Genomic DNA, 16,004 nt, shown 5'->3' with positions numbered 1-16,004 from the left:
CTCACATATTGTTTTTTTAATTCATAAAAATCAGGGGGCCATGAGGTTTAATTAAAATTCAACAAATATTTAAAAAAAATAGTATGTGAGGGGTTCCACACCTAAACTTAAGTGTCGGACAACCTTATATTTACTTTTCCCATATATATATATATATATATATATATATATATAGGGTAATAATCAAATACAGATAGATTTAAGATGAGAACAAATAAGAACAAATCTGGAATGTTAAAAAATGTAATCGACGATTGAAAAATTATTCCAAATATTTTGAATTAAATAAAATACAAAAGGACAATATAGGAAATACCAATTTAAACTGTACTACTTTTTATTCTTCAGATACAACTCATGGATGAAAATTTTCTAAAGTTATTTATAACTTTATTGGTAAAGTTGGTGATCCTAACCCTTGATTTAAAATCAAATATCAAGATTCAAAAATGATCTTTGAATCTTGACCTTTGATTTCAATCCAAAGATCAAGATGCTTCCAACTTTACTAGTAAAGTTAAAAGCAACTTTAGAGGATCGTCATCCAATAAATAAATACTCGTATATTGTACTCAAGTACTCAACCCTCTCTCTTCGGATGTTGACCTGACATTGTCCAAAGCAATTTTATATGGGAAGTGATATTCGTACCATTTATTTTGATGAATGTATCACAACTGTGCATTACTGGCTTGTACAGTCAACTATATAATTTGCACATTGTGGTACATCCATCAAAAATGATGGTACAGATATCATTTCTCATTTTATATACCCTCTAGTACTTTACTTTTCTTTCTCAATAAATTATCTGAAGAAACCAATTATATCCGATGGAGATGAAAGGTAAATTAAAATTAAAAATAAAATCATTTCCTATTTTCGAAAATATAATATTATTAAATATAAAATCATTTCCTATTTTCGAAAATATAATATTAATATTAATTATTATTTTTCAAAAAATTGGTAGATCTTTTGTTTGTGAGGTTAATGATGAATCAGATTGCTTTGATACAGTATAGTGATACGCATCAAGTTTTGTTTGATTCAAGTTTTATTATTCTTGGTTTACATACAACAATCTTGGATGCATTTTTTTTTTTTTTTTGCATCCAACATATAATCTCGAATTCTGGATGAATGTTGATATTGTGAATCCAACAATATGGATGCATCTTTTCCAACTCATTAAATGCACATTTCATCTTTTGAGCATCCTTATAGAGTTATATCTAACGTTTTGTATATCTAGTTTTTTGCATCCATTCAATCTTTATGTAAATTTGACATGATTAATATCAAATTAAAGAGAATCAAATTTCGATTTTACTGGTATATTTTATTTAAATCAATGCATATCCGTTTTTATATCCTATTAGACTTGAAAAATCCGGGTGTAGATTTTTTGAAAAATCTAGGTGTACAGAAGAAAGAGAAAGACGGTTAAAAAAAAAAAGACTATTGTAACCCTTGTTCTCACCGTTCTTATTTTAAAAGTGTTCTTACCGGTGTGTTACTCTATATATATATCCCTACATTATATAAATCTCACTTCAAAATTTGTTAGTTATTGCCTATGTGGCATGCTTAAAAATGCAAGAAAGCCCAAAAATCTTTACAATATTGCTCCTTGGAAGGTCTACGGATTAGTTACTTTTATAAGAAGTTCAAATTTTCAAAACGGATTAGTTATGCTTTCAAGAAGTTCAAATTTTCGAAAATTTGAATATGTAACCGTTCGTGTATTACTTGTGGCGGTTACTTCCTTGCATGTCTATGTCTATATAAGGTCACTTTCATTAAGTTTTAAGGCATTTCAAAACGTAAACACATAACAGATCAATTTTAGCATGACTTCACTAAACCATGTTTCAATTAGAAATTTGCGTCCAAATAATAAGCCATGTACGATAACGGTTAGAATTTGCGGCTATGGAAGCAACCTCTATATGGAGATGTTAATAACATAGGTAGTATTGAGATGATCCTGATGGACGAACATGTAAGTATTCATTGTTTGTGAATTTTTCTTTTTTGATTATATTACTTTTTAACATAACTTTCTTCCGAATTTATAACTAGCTTTTTAACATTCTAATATATAAACATTTTCATTTTGACAGTTTAATAAAGTGGTTGTTGTTGCAACAATTGGTTTTATTCCAACCGACCAGTTATGGTATTCAATGGAATGTGTGAACTGTTCTCAATAAGTTAAGTTGACCGATCTCTACATGGATGTAGTCGACATTATTGATGCTTTAAGGGACAACAAAATGTGGATTTGTTGTTCATGTAACAAGGAAGGAGTTCTCATCAATCCTAGGTATATATTTATATTTGGTAAAATTGTATCTCTGTTTTTTTTTTTTTTGGTAGGTTTAATATGCAAGTTAGGATTGTAGATGTCACTTGTGCTATTGGAGTTAAAATGAATGATCAACAAATTTCAAATCTTATACAAAGAACAACCTATAAAATTTGTGATGAAAATTATGATGTATATTTGGTTTATTTTAGTGCTAAATAAGACTTTTCTATGCATTTTAAGTCATTAATTTTTTTTTAAATGGTCATTAGTTGTAATAGGAGTACATTTACTTCGCTACATGCATGCTTGAACTGGTGTTAAAGAAATTATTTAAGGTTATAGCATCCACGTGGGTCTATATATCAAAGTGGGGGAAAATTCATAATACCTATCACATTCAGGTAACCAATATAATCCTTCTTATATGCGCCTACTATGGGCAATCCATTTTATAATTTCTCTCTGGCGTGCAATGTACGCGTTTTAAGCCCTCGTGTATCATTAATAAATCCCAAGGTATATCTAGCATTCTTCTTCTTTAAATTAATAAACTCATAAGAATATTTTTATTATGTTCAACTCAATTATATTTATTCATTGATACAATCTTAAAATAAAGTTTAAGAAAAGTTATTTAGGGTTGTCCGTGCATTGCACGGGGTCTAAGCACTAGTATATATATATATAATCTGTTGCTATTTACAGACTTATATATAGTATCTACTACCTTTTTTTTTTTGCAAAGTGATTTCGATTTAGACGTATTAAAGGCAATTTTAACCAGAAATTTATGGACCTTCAACCCCTCCTCATGAAAAATACCTTTGAGATGAGATGAGAACCCCAAGACTAAAACCCGAGACCTTGAGTAAACTCACCCACAGGAACAACATAATATTTACTACCTAAATTAATAACCAAGATCATTGTTTGTTGGTGGTCAAATTAATGCGTATAACGAATGATTTTGCTTGCTTTTTGAGGTTTATATTTTTATAGATGTTTGACATTAAAAACTTTAAGAGAAAGAATATATAATATTAATGACATTATAATTGAGGACTAAAATGAAAGAGATGATATTTTTTTAAGTAAAGTTAATAATGATATAATTAAAAAGAAAAAAACGAATTCGAAGATAAATCAGGCATAGTTATCGACTCGTGATTTTCGACTCGAATCTGGTTTTTTGACTCGTGACTCGAATCGTAAGAATCGTGATATTTGATAATTTATAATTTTATAATTATATATAAGTATTTATTATAAAATATAATATTTTATTGATATATTCACCTGAAAATAGAAAATACTATTATAATAATGTTAATTTAATAGCAAATAAAAGAGTTAATTTATTAACAAAAAAAATTTGAAAAAAAAAAGTTAAAATTTGTGACTCGTGACTCGGAGCATGACTCGGACCGACTCGCACAACAAAACACGAGTCATGTTACGAGTCTGGAGCAAACACGAGTCACCCACCGATTCGCCTCGTTTTCACCTTGTTTTGACTCGACTCGTACGAGTCGACTTGTGACTCATACGAGTTTAACAACTATGAAATCAGGTAAAAAAAAAAAACGGATCATGTAATTTAAAACCCTACTGCTAAGAACCGGGTAGGAAAAATCATCCCTGGACATGAGTTGTGATACAAGTATGTGTATGCACTTTTGTAAATTTAACTAAGATCACTATTCCAGATTATTAACTTTAATAATCCCAGAAAAATCATTTATCTATCTTTGTTGAACTTACAACTGAAGTGACTTGATATGGCCCAGAAGTATATAATTCTAAAGAAATTTAGAGGTGCAAACACTTATTGGGGTTATAAAAGTTTATTATACATAAAATCGTTCAGAGTTAGATTGTATTACCCTCAGTTAATGTGTAATACTCGTATTTGATCATTTATGTGCCCCGTCCAACCTAGTTTTTTATAAGGTTATATATTCCTAGCATGTAAAAGAGATCACTATCACCAAATTTCATGAATCAAAGTGATTGCATCTATTCAAAAAGACAAACGATCATAAGGTTCCTACATCTCTTTCTAAAACAGACCACCCTAGCTCCTCTAAATTTATTCCATGAATCAAAGTGATGAAAACATCTATTTATTAAAAGTAAATAAAACATAATCCTTTTACGATTTAATGCAAGCGTTCATACACCATCTAAGATCAAAAATTGGAAGAAAAAAAAAAAACCATAAATTAACTGTGTACTAACAACCAAGTCCAAACGTGACGAGAGAAGTAGCATCTATGATTGTTGGAGCTGATGTTGTTGATCAAAGGAGAAACGTTTTCAACATAGCTCTTGATTTGAACAAAATGTACGGATTTAGAACATAGAACCGCATGATCCCCAATGGAAAAGTTTAATGATTTAAAACTTTCATTTTTCAAGTCATATATCGGTACACTGATGCTATTCTTCTCCTTGGGCAAACTGTTCACATGCATCTTACACTGGAATTTTTTCCGCAAACGAAACCACAACTTTTTTCGCAGACGAAAACACAAGTTCGTTGTCATTACAAAAACCCAACAGCAAAGGCCCTCCTAAGTCGATCCAAGACTTGTCTGCAGACAAAGTGATGGTTTTTCTGACCCAAACACCGTGATTTTCGTAGTCTTGTAATGTCCACAAATGAATCTGATTGGCTTCGGCCATCTGATCATCATAGCAAACAAGTCCTAATAAGCCACCATTGATTTGAGTGAGGAAAGGGATGTTGGATATGCATAGGCTTTCGCATAGTCTTATACGTGGTTCTCGTGGAAGATCTACAGGTAAGTTTATTACCGAAAAACACTCACTAATCAAATCAAACGTCAAGATTATTCTCTTTAAACCATTGGGAATCATCACATGTATCACACTATTGACACAAACACTATGTGTACGGTCAACAACGTCATTCACATCAATATCAACGGGAAGGGTGGGGTTATCAAGGTTTCTCCAAGAATAATCTGACAAAGAAAATACCTTAAACACTGTTGTTTTAACATTAGCAGCATCACGACGAAGCAGCCTCATGTGCAAAATCTTATGTTGGTTTTGGGATTGGTCGAACCCAAACAAGTAATACTGCTTATAATTAATTATCATCACAACATTCTTTGATTTATTTTGTGGCCAGGGAAATGGGAGTTTAAAGACTCGTCGAGTTGTAGGATTAATAACGTAAGCAAAAGCATCGCTGGTAAGTAAGACTAGACCATTAAGATGTTCGGCTCGTGTGTTAACCATCTGATCAGAATCAACATTATCGATGGTTAGGAGAGGGATAAGAGTTCCGCCTTCTGGACGTCCTGTTAGTATATATTGTTTGCGAGCCGGAGGGTGACGAGCGTATAGGAATAAGCCTGAAGTCGTGGCGTTGTTAGTGAGGCGTAACTGTGAGAAAGATGGATGGGAGATTAGAGATAGCCATTGCTTACATGCGGTTTTGAATCGGGTCAGGGCTATGGCAGGGAGTCTTGACAAGATTTCTGCTATTATATCTTCTGGGATATCATCATTGTTTGGGAAACTTCCTCTTCCTCCTGTACTCAATTCTTGTTCAATTTTCTTCTTTTTCAACGTCCTCTTCTTATTCTTCTTCATTCCATCTTATCAAAATAAATTGAGTTATAACTGTTTAGTTTACGCAGACCAGAGTTTGTAGGACTAATCGGATCGAAATAGAAAAACCTAGGTAAGGTATAAACTATATATAATCTTTTTTTCTCAAGGTAAGGTAACGTAAGTCGGCTAGAGTATTTTCACATCAAGATAGTTATAAAATCTAGTTTTCTATATATAGTATGGAAATTACAAGAGAGTATAAAAAAAATAACTGAAATTAGAGCTTTTCATGATACACCAATATTATTTTTATTATTACTCGTATTATTTTTTGTTAAAAGTCAGAATTCAACTCAAGATCGAATCGTTCTAAAAAGTTTGCTCCTGTAATTTTACAATACTCATGAAAAGTTATTTATTAAATGGTTCGAAAATCCACAATAATATCCAAATATCTAGACCAAACACTCCACACACTACCACTCTCAAGGCCTCAATGGGTACCCTCACGATTATCGTGAAATTTACAAGCCATTGTTAATGTTATATCATATCCGAAGTATACTTGCCTGACTTGGTCTAAATTTGATTTGTCAAATAGATTACAGAACGACACATTGACAATCAATTGTACCTAATAACTTTAAATAATAACTATTTGACATGAGAATCCAACCCATGCTCTCCCAGATCCATTAGAAGTCTCACGCAATCAATTGAAACTTGAATACTTAACTGCATAATTATAAAACATGTATCATTAATAACTCAGAAGAAACAGATTAGTTAACGGGAAATGTTTAACAAACGGTTTGGGTTGTGATTTTTACACGGAACAAGTTGATGCATACAAGGAAAATAATTCGATATCCCAATTATGCCCCTAATGTAAAATTTATCTGTACTACTTTTACATCTCTCCATAAAAATCTTATTCCACATATCTCTGGTACTATACGTCTCTACCAATCTACTGCTACTATTGAAGGTAACTTAAGATAGATCAACATAATTAGGGGATTGATTGACTGGACAATAATAATTAGTATTTTTACTTAAAATTGCCCAATCCTTTGAAAAGTTCAAAATCTCATGGAGGCGGCTTCTTCTTCATCATCTTCTGACATAATTAGTCGTCTCACGCATCATCATCATCACATAACTGAATACTATTTTTTATAAAGCTTTGTAGGTTCAGACACTCGATATACATTCACAAATTATCTCCCCTTAATAACCGCAAGTATCAAAACATTCAAAAATTAAGAGCAAAAATCCACAAGACGTACCCGAAAAGCAAAAACGTAATCACAAAATCTAAGGCTTTAGTTGACGTATGTCGAAAAACTATGCGAATTCGATGTTATGTCTTGGGTGAACTTGTGTTGATTATGGAAAAAAGGAAGAGGTTGTATCATATATTGTTAATGTTACACCTATCTTCTATCACGTATTCATGTTGATAATGTAAATCAGTAGATGTTAAAATATACATATATTACGGAGTAGATTGGTTAAAAACAGAGGAGAAAATCATGGTGGTGTTTGACTTTCAAACTTTCTAAACATTACATGTCTACATCAAAGATATGAGTAAACAAACTTAAGGGTAACACGGTAATTTCATGTTCAAGTTCCTTGTATGGATCAAAATAATTCTTGTAAAAATCATCTCCCATACTGAAATTCCAGAGTCAAGTTTATTGAAATGGCATTGGGGATACCATAGTTTTTTTATTATCCCATGAATTTTTTGTAAATTAATAAATGGATAAACAACCCATTAATCAATAATAGGTTCTTCAGTCTGTTAATAACAACACAACAGATCATATGTAGTAGAACAGATACAGTTTATAACATAACCCCATCCACCCCTTGAATGAATAATCCACTGCAGCAGATTTAAGGTTTTACAGCCAATAATGTGGATCCCTACATGTCATTATTCCACAAGCACAGTGCACCTTCGCTTTCGAACCTTCCAGCTGCTTTTGCCAACATATGGTGACTGTAACACAAAAAATAACTCACTTCAATTAATAGATATATAGTGAAAACTTACAGGCCATGGTTCATGTTATTGACACTAATTGTAATTTTCAAATGAGTTTGGTAAAGTAGGAAATTTTATTATTATTCTCAAACAGCTCACCTGTTGGTTATAGTTGAACGGAATTCCAACTCTTTTTGAACCATCAGCCATTCTTTTACTTGAATAACGGTTTTCTAAAGGAACAGAATCACTGGAAACCTGAACGCAATACACAAGCATTTAATAAATAAATTGCAAGATGTTACAGAAGAAACTGTAAACTGCAGAAATCTTGTCAAAACAAAGCATTTAAATAATTTTCTTCACTAATTCTTTTCCTATAAACTGAACTGCAGTCCAAACAAAGTAGTTTTGTTTCAAGTTCTAACAGAAATGGCATTCACATTGTTTGATAAGTACTCAGAGAAAATATAAATTAAAAATCTCAACCTACCTGAGTTTGAACTGCTTGGATCAATGAATCTTGGCAACCGATGGCATGCACACTTTCCAGCTTGGGACATTGCAATACTAGTTTTTCTAAAAACAGGAAAATTACAAGTTAATAAACAGCAACAGAATATGCTTAAAGTTGCTAACTTATAATGGAATCATGGTGATCAGGATTTTAAATGAATTACCTGGAAGCAGGTTTTTGCAAGAGTTCAGGTTCAGATCACCAAGATTTGGGCAACTTAGATACAGTGACTGCAAAAGTAAGATGATGAGGGTTAAGTATCAGCTTGAACTCTTCAGCTAAAAAGGCAAGTTGGCGAATTTTGACACGCATAAACAGGGTCAATTCGGGTTATGTGTTGTCTGACATAGTGAATGTATAATTTTAAACTGATAGTTTAATATAAAGGGGTAAAAAGTTATTATCATATTTAAATGATGTTATTATAAGGATTTGAAACATAAGACCAATCCAATACCAAGGAATCCAGTTTAGTCTATTACCAAACCTGTCCAATTAGCAACATCTACTGAAAAAGAATGATAAATAGAATCTTACATCAAGGCTAGAGCAACCCCAGAGGCTTAGCTTTTTTAAGCGAGCATGTTTTATAAACAGCTTCTGGTGTATAAGATGTAACTTTCTGTTTGGTGATATTTGAAATCCAGAACCATAGTTTCTCTCATGAATCGGATCTTGTGCATCTGAATCACATATTGTCATCCCACAATCCATGAGTTCCAAAAGAGGCAATTGGGCTGTGGCAAACTGGATACCACCTATGATAAACAAGAGAGACAAAGGTTATCTATGATCAAACAAAATGTTAACAATAAAACAAAAAGACTTAGATTAGGTACTAGAAGATTACTTGATGTGATGTTGGGACATAAAGCAATGAGAAGTCTTGTAAGAGTATCAGGGAACACATTGCATATCATCCCAATACCACTGTCACTTATGCTAGACCTGTTGTTGATAGGAAACTATCAGTAAATAAAGAATACTTAACGACAGATACAAATGCATACAGGTACATAGTTATCCCAAATAAACATATCAGTAGTGCACTAGTGCTTACCCACTGAGGTCAAGCAATTCAAGTTTTGAGTAGCATTTAGAAATTGCAACAACTGATGCATCGGTAATTTCTGATCCAAGTACAAGTGATAGCATTCGCAAGCCCCTAAAACACAGCCAATGGGTGAACATCAGTTTATGATGTCTTTAGTCTCAATGTCCCACACAAAAACTCAGTAAATCATTGGAAGGTTCCACTATCTTCTCAATACAAATACAATAAAATATTCACTTGGTATACCTTAGATTTGCGGCGGTAAGCGAGAGCACAACAGCATGAGACAGTTGAAGAGAAGCAATGTGAATATTCCTCAATCGGGGGCAGTTCCGTCCAAGACCATCCATCATAGTAACAAGATCAGTGTTGTCATTCTCTTGACGAGAAAAATCAAGTGATATCTCATTCAAACAGGGGAGGTTGAAAACCTATTTAAGACGAAAAGTATATAAAAGTAACCATTACTAAAAGAACAATTGCGATTACAAAGATATTGACAGTCATAAAGCATGAGACTTCCATATCCTAAAGAAAACTTCAACAAAAAAATACCATCTTCGAAAGCGACTGAAGATCTGAAAGCCAGAGAGTGGAGAGAGAGTTGGAACAGAGAACAACATTTCCAAGGTTAGAACATCCCTCCATCTTAAGACTTGTAAGATAACGCTTATCAGCAATAAAACGACCCAATTCATCCCTAAAATCATTGAGTATAACCAAAAGCACATTTAGAGGCAGAAATAAAAACCTTCTATGGATCATCAACAAATCAAAAGAAAGGTTCACATCATCTGCAACTGAAATTGCATACCATGTTCAACCCCAAAATCACATTTAGCAGCAGACTAATGTCAACCCACAATGCTTTTCGATAATCTGACTAAATTTCACATCAATATCAAGCTAAATGGTTTCTATAACAATGCCAAGGAAAGTTTATAAATGCAAAAGATACCCTAAAACAGAAGTACTAGAGAGATAGACTAACAAACCATATAAAACTACAAACAGTGAAACAGTAATGTCTTTTGTGTAGCATACAAAACACTAAAATTTTACCAATGTGACCTTCAATAGTCAATGAGACTCAGCACTCAGTCAATTAACCCATTCAAGGGTAATGCTAAGACTAATCAGCCAGTAAAAACCAACTACATTAAAATTCAACAAAATTATTTCTGCTGCTAGTATAAATCACATTAACATTCTGAAATTAATAAAAACATTTAGTCCATTATACATTTGTGCAAATACACCTACATTACATACAATTAACATACACATGACTATAAAACTAATTTGATTAGCATAATTCACAAACACATTAACAGATCCCAAAAAAAGCCCAAACAAAAATCTACAAACTACGCATATAAACTCAACATCATTATAAAGCAAAAAAAAAATAAAAATATAAGCATAGAAGATATACCCAGTAATCCGATTAACGGCGCCTTCACAAGTAAACACTTCCAACGATTCCAAATTCGGACATGCAAATGCAATACAAGCCAGCATTGTTGAATCCATGTCACTACAAATCAGTTGGATAATAATCAGTCTATGTACATATAAAATATATATAATTAATTTTATTTATTTATTTATATACCTTTCCATAGTGAGTGAAAGTCTAACAAGAGCTGGACATTTTTGCAAAAGAGATCCAACAAATCCGATCTGAGTTTTTACCGGAACTTTAAGTCGAAGTTCTTCAGCAGCTTTCCATAACCTTTTAGTGACGTCTCTCCATCCTCTGCACACTTTCGCCGCCGATAAAAGCGTCACCGGCGGCAACCTTCTCATTATTTCCCATAAACAACTCACTGGTAACTCACCAGATCCAAAATCAACGACCTCCACGTCATCGTCTTCTTCGTTATATTCCACGTCAGCATCGTCCACGTCGTCGCCGTTATCGGACTCGGTTGCCTCGTCGATATCGTCAAAGGATAAGGCTCGTCGGAGATTAGAAAACGGACGGTTTGGACGGAGAACGGATAACGGGAACGGTGAGGATCCGGGTCTGCTTTCGGATACGGATCTGGTTTCGGATCCGGATCGGAAGACGGTGACGGAAGAAGTAACGGAATCGGTCGGAGTAGCGACGGCGGATGAGATAGAATCATCGACGACGGTCGCGGATGAAGACGGCGGAGGAAGGTGACAGACGTGTCCTTTTTTAGGTTGACCGCAACGGCCGCAGTTGTAATTACCACGGCGCTTTCCTTTTTTAGAAAGGAGTGCTTCGGATAAGGCGGCGGAGGTGGCCGGAGTAACTGGATGCGGTAGGTGAGCGTGCATTTTTCAGTTAGGGTTTTGAAAATTAAAAAAATCTCTTATTCTCAGATATATAGATACAGATTTATTATGTATCTATAGATCTAGAGAAAGAAAAAAAAAAGTGAGAAATGAGAAGAAGGAAATAAGAAGGTTAATGAGAACATATATATAGTGTGTGAGAGAGAGAGATACAAAAATGTAAAAGTATAGATATAGATATAAAAAAGTGTATGTATAGGTGTAGAGAGCGGGAGCGGGAGAAAGTTGGCGCCTTAGTTTCAATTTTTGTGTTAATTTTAGAGGGAGGGAGGGAGCGTTCTTTTAAAGTGGAATAAAACTGAAATTAAAAAATTGTAAAAGCACGTGATTGTCAAGTAGCTTTTTTTTGGTCTTTTGTGTTGTGGGTTTACTATTTTGCCCTTGGAGCCTGCAAATGTCTACGTGTTATATACTCGTATAAATTTTTTAAAACATTAATTCTTTACCATTACTAAATTACTCGTATTAATTAATGATAGTGGTAGGATAGGTCGATGATAGGAGGCTATAAAAATTTATTGTTTTATTATTTTTATGTTAATAATGTTAATGTCCATATTAATTAGTTTAAATGTTTTTCTGTAACCATTCAAAATAAAAATGTTTTTTTATAACTAATTCAGTATATGGAGGATCGAGTTGCATTTTATGTTTACTTTAGAGTTTATATAGATATAGATTTAGACGTTGTATTTTCATTGTTTCTATCACTTAACATTATACGGGATTTATTTCACTATCACTTATGTATTGAGTATGCTAAACTGTTGTAATAAAGATAGTATAAAATCATTTTTCGTATATAAAATAAAATGGTTTTTGGAATGCAAAGCTATAAAAATTTAATTTTATATAGTTGGAAGCCTAAAAAATGGAAAACTGACAAGGTATTATACAATAATCGAAATATGATAGTAGTTAACAAAAAAAAAAAAAAAAATATACATCAATCTATACTCCCTTAATAAGCAAACTACTCCACCCCTCTTTTAACACATCTACCTTTAAAATGTCTTTTATGCCCTCTTAATTTACACTACCATATTTTTTTCTCCATCACGCTCATTACACACACATACGTTCATCCGATTTTCGATTTTCTCTCCCTCCCCCCTTCTCTGATTTTCTCCCCCCATAAACACCATCCACCACCGCCTCAAATACCACCAACCACCGCCGCAATCCACCTTCTATGTATGTTATCCCCCCATAAACACCATCCACCACCGCCCCAAAAACCACCATCCACCGCCGCCGGCTTATTTTTTTTTCTTTTTCATCGCCGCTGCCCCACAAACCACCATCAAACCACCGGCGTTTTTTTCTTATTCCCCGCTGCATTGCGCGGATACAACGCTAGTTTTGATAATATTGGATATGTCAAATCTCTCTTTACATTTTCAATGAATGTGAAATATTAAATTTCATAATACCGTTTGAACATCAATTGTATACATTGAATTGTCAAATGTTTGGGTATGGGAAGTGCCTTTAGTGAAAAACTAAAATTCAATGTTATACAAAAATGTAAAAATGATAAACGGCTAGCCAAAACAACCCAAAGTATGATACGCCAAATTATCAAAAATCTATATGAATGTTATGATATATGTATAATTATTTAATGTAACTATAAAAGTTTTACATCTGAAGTGTATAAAAATTTTAAGAACTTTATAGATTATTTTTATCTATATAAGCTTTACATCTAACTTTTTTTACACATAAGAGTTAATGTTTATGTGGTTTAATAATATTATTCTATGTTGTCAATCCGATAAAATACATTTACATTATTCTATGTTAGTTATTGACTTATTTAAAAAATTGTAGAGTTTTTATATTAATATATAATTTGTTGAGCATGCCAACGATAGATCGAGTAGTACTTTATGAAATACCAATAATAATGGTTTAATTGTTGATTAAATGTTTAGAATACTGATTAACATAAAAGTAAAATATTATCACATAAAGATATCTTAATATATACTATAAGACAGTTGAACTAATGACTAATTAACCAATCATATCGTTCGATTTCATCAAATTGACTTTTGATGATGTCACCATTTAGATAAACTACAAATTAAAAATCTTAATAATCATTATCCAAATATATTATTATATTAATATTTATATTAATTTATAGAAAAAGTCTCATTAATTTACACTTTTTTGTTTTCCATCAATAATTTACACTTTTTAGCCCTGAATACTTAATTTATATATATTTTTAGTATTTATATTAATTTGTAGAAAAAGTCTTATTAATTTACACTTTTTTGTTTTGCATCAATAATTTACACTTTTTAGCCATGAACACTTAATTTATATATATTTTTAGCCATCAACTTGAGAGAATTTTTTAAAATTTACAATCATTTAGTTAAATAAAAAAAATTTAACATATGAAATATTTTCTACAAAAAAGTTATTTGAAAACCTAATGACTTATTAACAAATATTAGATAGTCCTAATTGTTATCAAAAATATAATAACAATCCTAATTGTTATCATATTATCATAGAACAAGTGATTGAAAATAAACATATGCGTGTTATGAACGCGCATCATGATTAAATACATATACTTGAATGTCAAGTTCGGGATCACAAATATGTTTATATTTTAATTCTTAATTATTTTTCCTAATAATATCACATTATGAGTACATCTGTTTCAAAATATATTATAATGGAGAAATTATTATATATAGTAATAATGACAGTGAGAAACCTATGATTATTGTACTACAACTTGCAAAATATAACACTTAAAACCGTGTTTTTTTTAAATTGTAAGCTTTTATGACTTAAATGTATGAAGATCTGATATTGTTAATATTGTAAATCTCGTGTCCAGTGTTGGACACGGGTCTAAAATCTAGTTAAAGGCTAGATTTGGGAAGAAAAAAAAATACGTGTTTGTAGTAGTAAATCCGTCAAGTCTTCATTTCCTAAATATAAATAATTGTAGCAAACGAGATAATATTCTAACAAACTTGTGACGAAAATCATCATGTTTTCAAATTGTGTAGAAAAAAAAGGACACGATGTACGCATGTGTATTTTGTATTTTTGTTACGGTCGTATAATAGGTAATGTAGCTAGTCATCGTGTTCATCAAACCGTCAAACCGTCAAAACCGGACCAAACCGGGGTACTTGGATTGGTTTGGTCGGATTGAGTTGTTAAAGCCTGGTCTGACGTTTTAATTTTTGAAAAACCGGGTTCCTTAGTCCGGTTACGGTTTGAGCGAAATGTAAACCGTCAAAAACTGGACCGGGCCAAAAGATATATATGTATATATATATATATAATATATTTATTTCACATATTTATCAATTTTTACCGAAGATATTTTACTTACATATTTTAATATTATGCGGAATATATTATCAGGTATTTTAGTTCATATATATTATAAAAAAAAACTTGGTAGACAATTATAAGATATTCTAATAAACATTTATTTATATTATATAAATATATTTTTTCTTTCAGTCTTTCATATTTTTAGTTTATCCTTTTATTTTTTTTCATCTTCATTAAACCACTATTTTCTACTCAAATATCAAAATTATAAGACTCGAGTCTTTCATCACCTTTAATATTTCATATTTTGTGAGTATAAAACACAATATAATTGTAACTTTATTAGTGTTTTTATTAATAATATTAAGATCATAGTGTTCGTGATATTTATTTGAGTAATAAAAGAAAGAAAAAAATATATATACGAAATATATATGCATAAAATTATTTGGGGATAAAAATGAAAAAAAAAATCACGAAACCGTTGAACCGGTCAAACCGGACCGGCTTACATGGTTTGGTTTGGTCCGGTTTGACGACACACTTGGTCCGGTTTGGTTTGAAATAAGTTGAAACCGCGAATCCTGGTTTGGTTTGAGATTTAGTCAAAACCGGACCACGAACACCCCTAGTAGCTAGGGATGGCAAAAATACTCGTACCAGATGGGGAATCCGATACCCGAACCCGGATTGACCGGGAAATCCCCGAATTGACCGGGGATGGGGACGGGGATGGGGATGTTATTATATTCCCCGATGGGGACGGGGATGAAAACCGTAAATCCCCAATCTCCATACCTGAACCCAAAATTACTATATATATTTATTAGAATTACTTTATTATAATTACCTTAAGTTTTTATATATGTTAGAATTATTTTAGGTTTAAAGGTTT

The 16,004-nt window shown here is 32.1% G+C and overlaps 2 protein-coding genes across 2 annotated transcripts; both read right to left on the bottom strand.

Moving 5' to 3' along the window:
* Nucleotides 1-4,789: 4,789 nt before the first annotated feature.
* Nucleotides 4,790-5,938, bottom strand: LOC122609390 (putative F-box protein At1g32420). Its single transcript, XM_043782436.1, has one exon. It carries the CDS (start codon nucleotides 5,936-5,938, stop codon nucleotides 4,790-4,792), a length of 1,149 nt encoding a protein of 382 aa, XP_043638371.1.
* Nucleotides 5,939-7,598: 1,660 nt separating this feature from the next.
* Nucleotides 7,599-11,867, bottom strand: LOC122608326 (F-box/LRR-repeat protein 17). Its single transcript, XM_043781422.1, has 11 exons — nucleotides 11,082-11,867; nucleotides 10,902-11,003; nucleotides 10,022-10,166; nucleotides 9,713-9,897; nucleotides 9,473-9,577; nucleotides 9,263-9,360; nucleotides 8,950-9,170; nucleotides 8,576-8,642; nucleotides 8,389-8,474; nucleotides 8,055-8,153; nucleotides 7,599-7,910 (listed from the first exon to the last, which is right to left on the bottom strand). Exons 1-11 carry the CDS (start codon nucleotides 11,771-11,773, stop codon nucleotides 7,845-7,847), a joined length of 1,866 nt encoding a protein of 621 aa, XP_043637357.1. The 5' UTR covers nucleotides 11,774-11,867; the 3' UTR covers nucleotides 7,599-7,844.
* Nucleotides 11,868-16,004: the final 4,137 nt, after the last annotated feature.

The sequence above is a fragment of the Erigeron canadensis genome, chromosome 7 (assembly GCF_010389155.1).
Source record: "Erigeron canadensis isolate Cc75 chromosome 7, C_canadensis_v1, whole genome shotgun sequence".
Lineage (NCBI taxonomy): Eukaryota > Viridiplantae > Streptophyta > Magnoliopsida > Asterales > Asteraceae > Erigeron > Erigeron canadensis.
The sequence above is the reverse complement of the archived record's forward strand: the minus strand, read 5'-3'. Positions and strand labels throughout refer to the sequence as shown.

Excerpts from the sequence above, each read along its gene's own strand:
- LOC122608326 (XM_043781422.1), bottom strand. The coding sequence starts at position 11,773 with ATGCACGCTCACCTACCGCATCCAGTTACTCCGGCCACCTCCGCCGCC. Across the intron at positions 11,004-11,081 it reads CTTTCACTCACTATGGAAAG|TGACATGGATTCAACAATGC; the intron begins GTATATAAATAA and ends ACTGATTTGTAG. Across the intron at positions 8,643-8,949 it reads GGGGTTGCTCTAGCCTTGAT|TCACTGTATCTAAGTTGCCC; the intron begins GTAAGATTCTAT and ends TTACTTTTGCAG.
- LOC122609390 (XM_043782436.1), bottom strand. The coding sequence starts at position 5,938 with ATGAAGAAGAATAAGAAGAGGACGTTGAAAAAGAAGAAAATTGAACAA.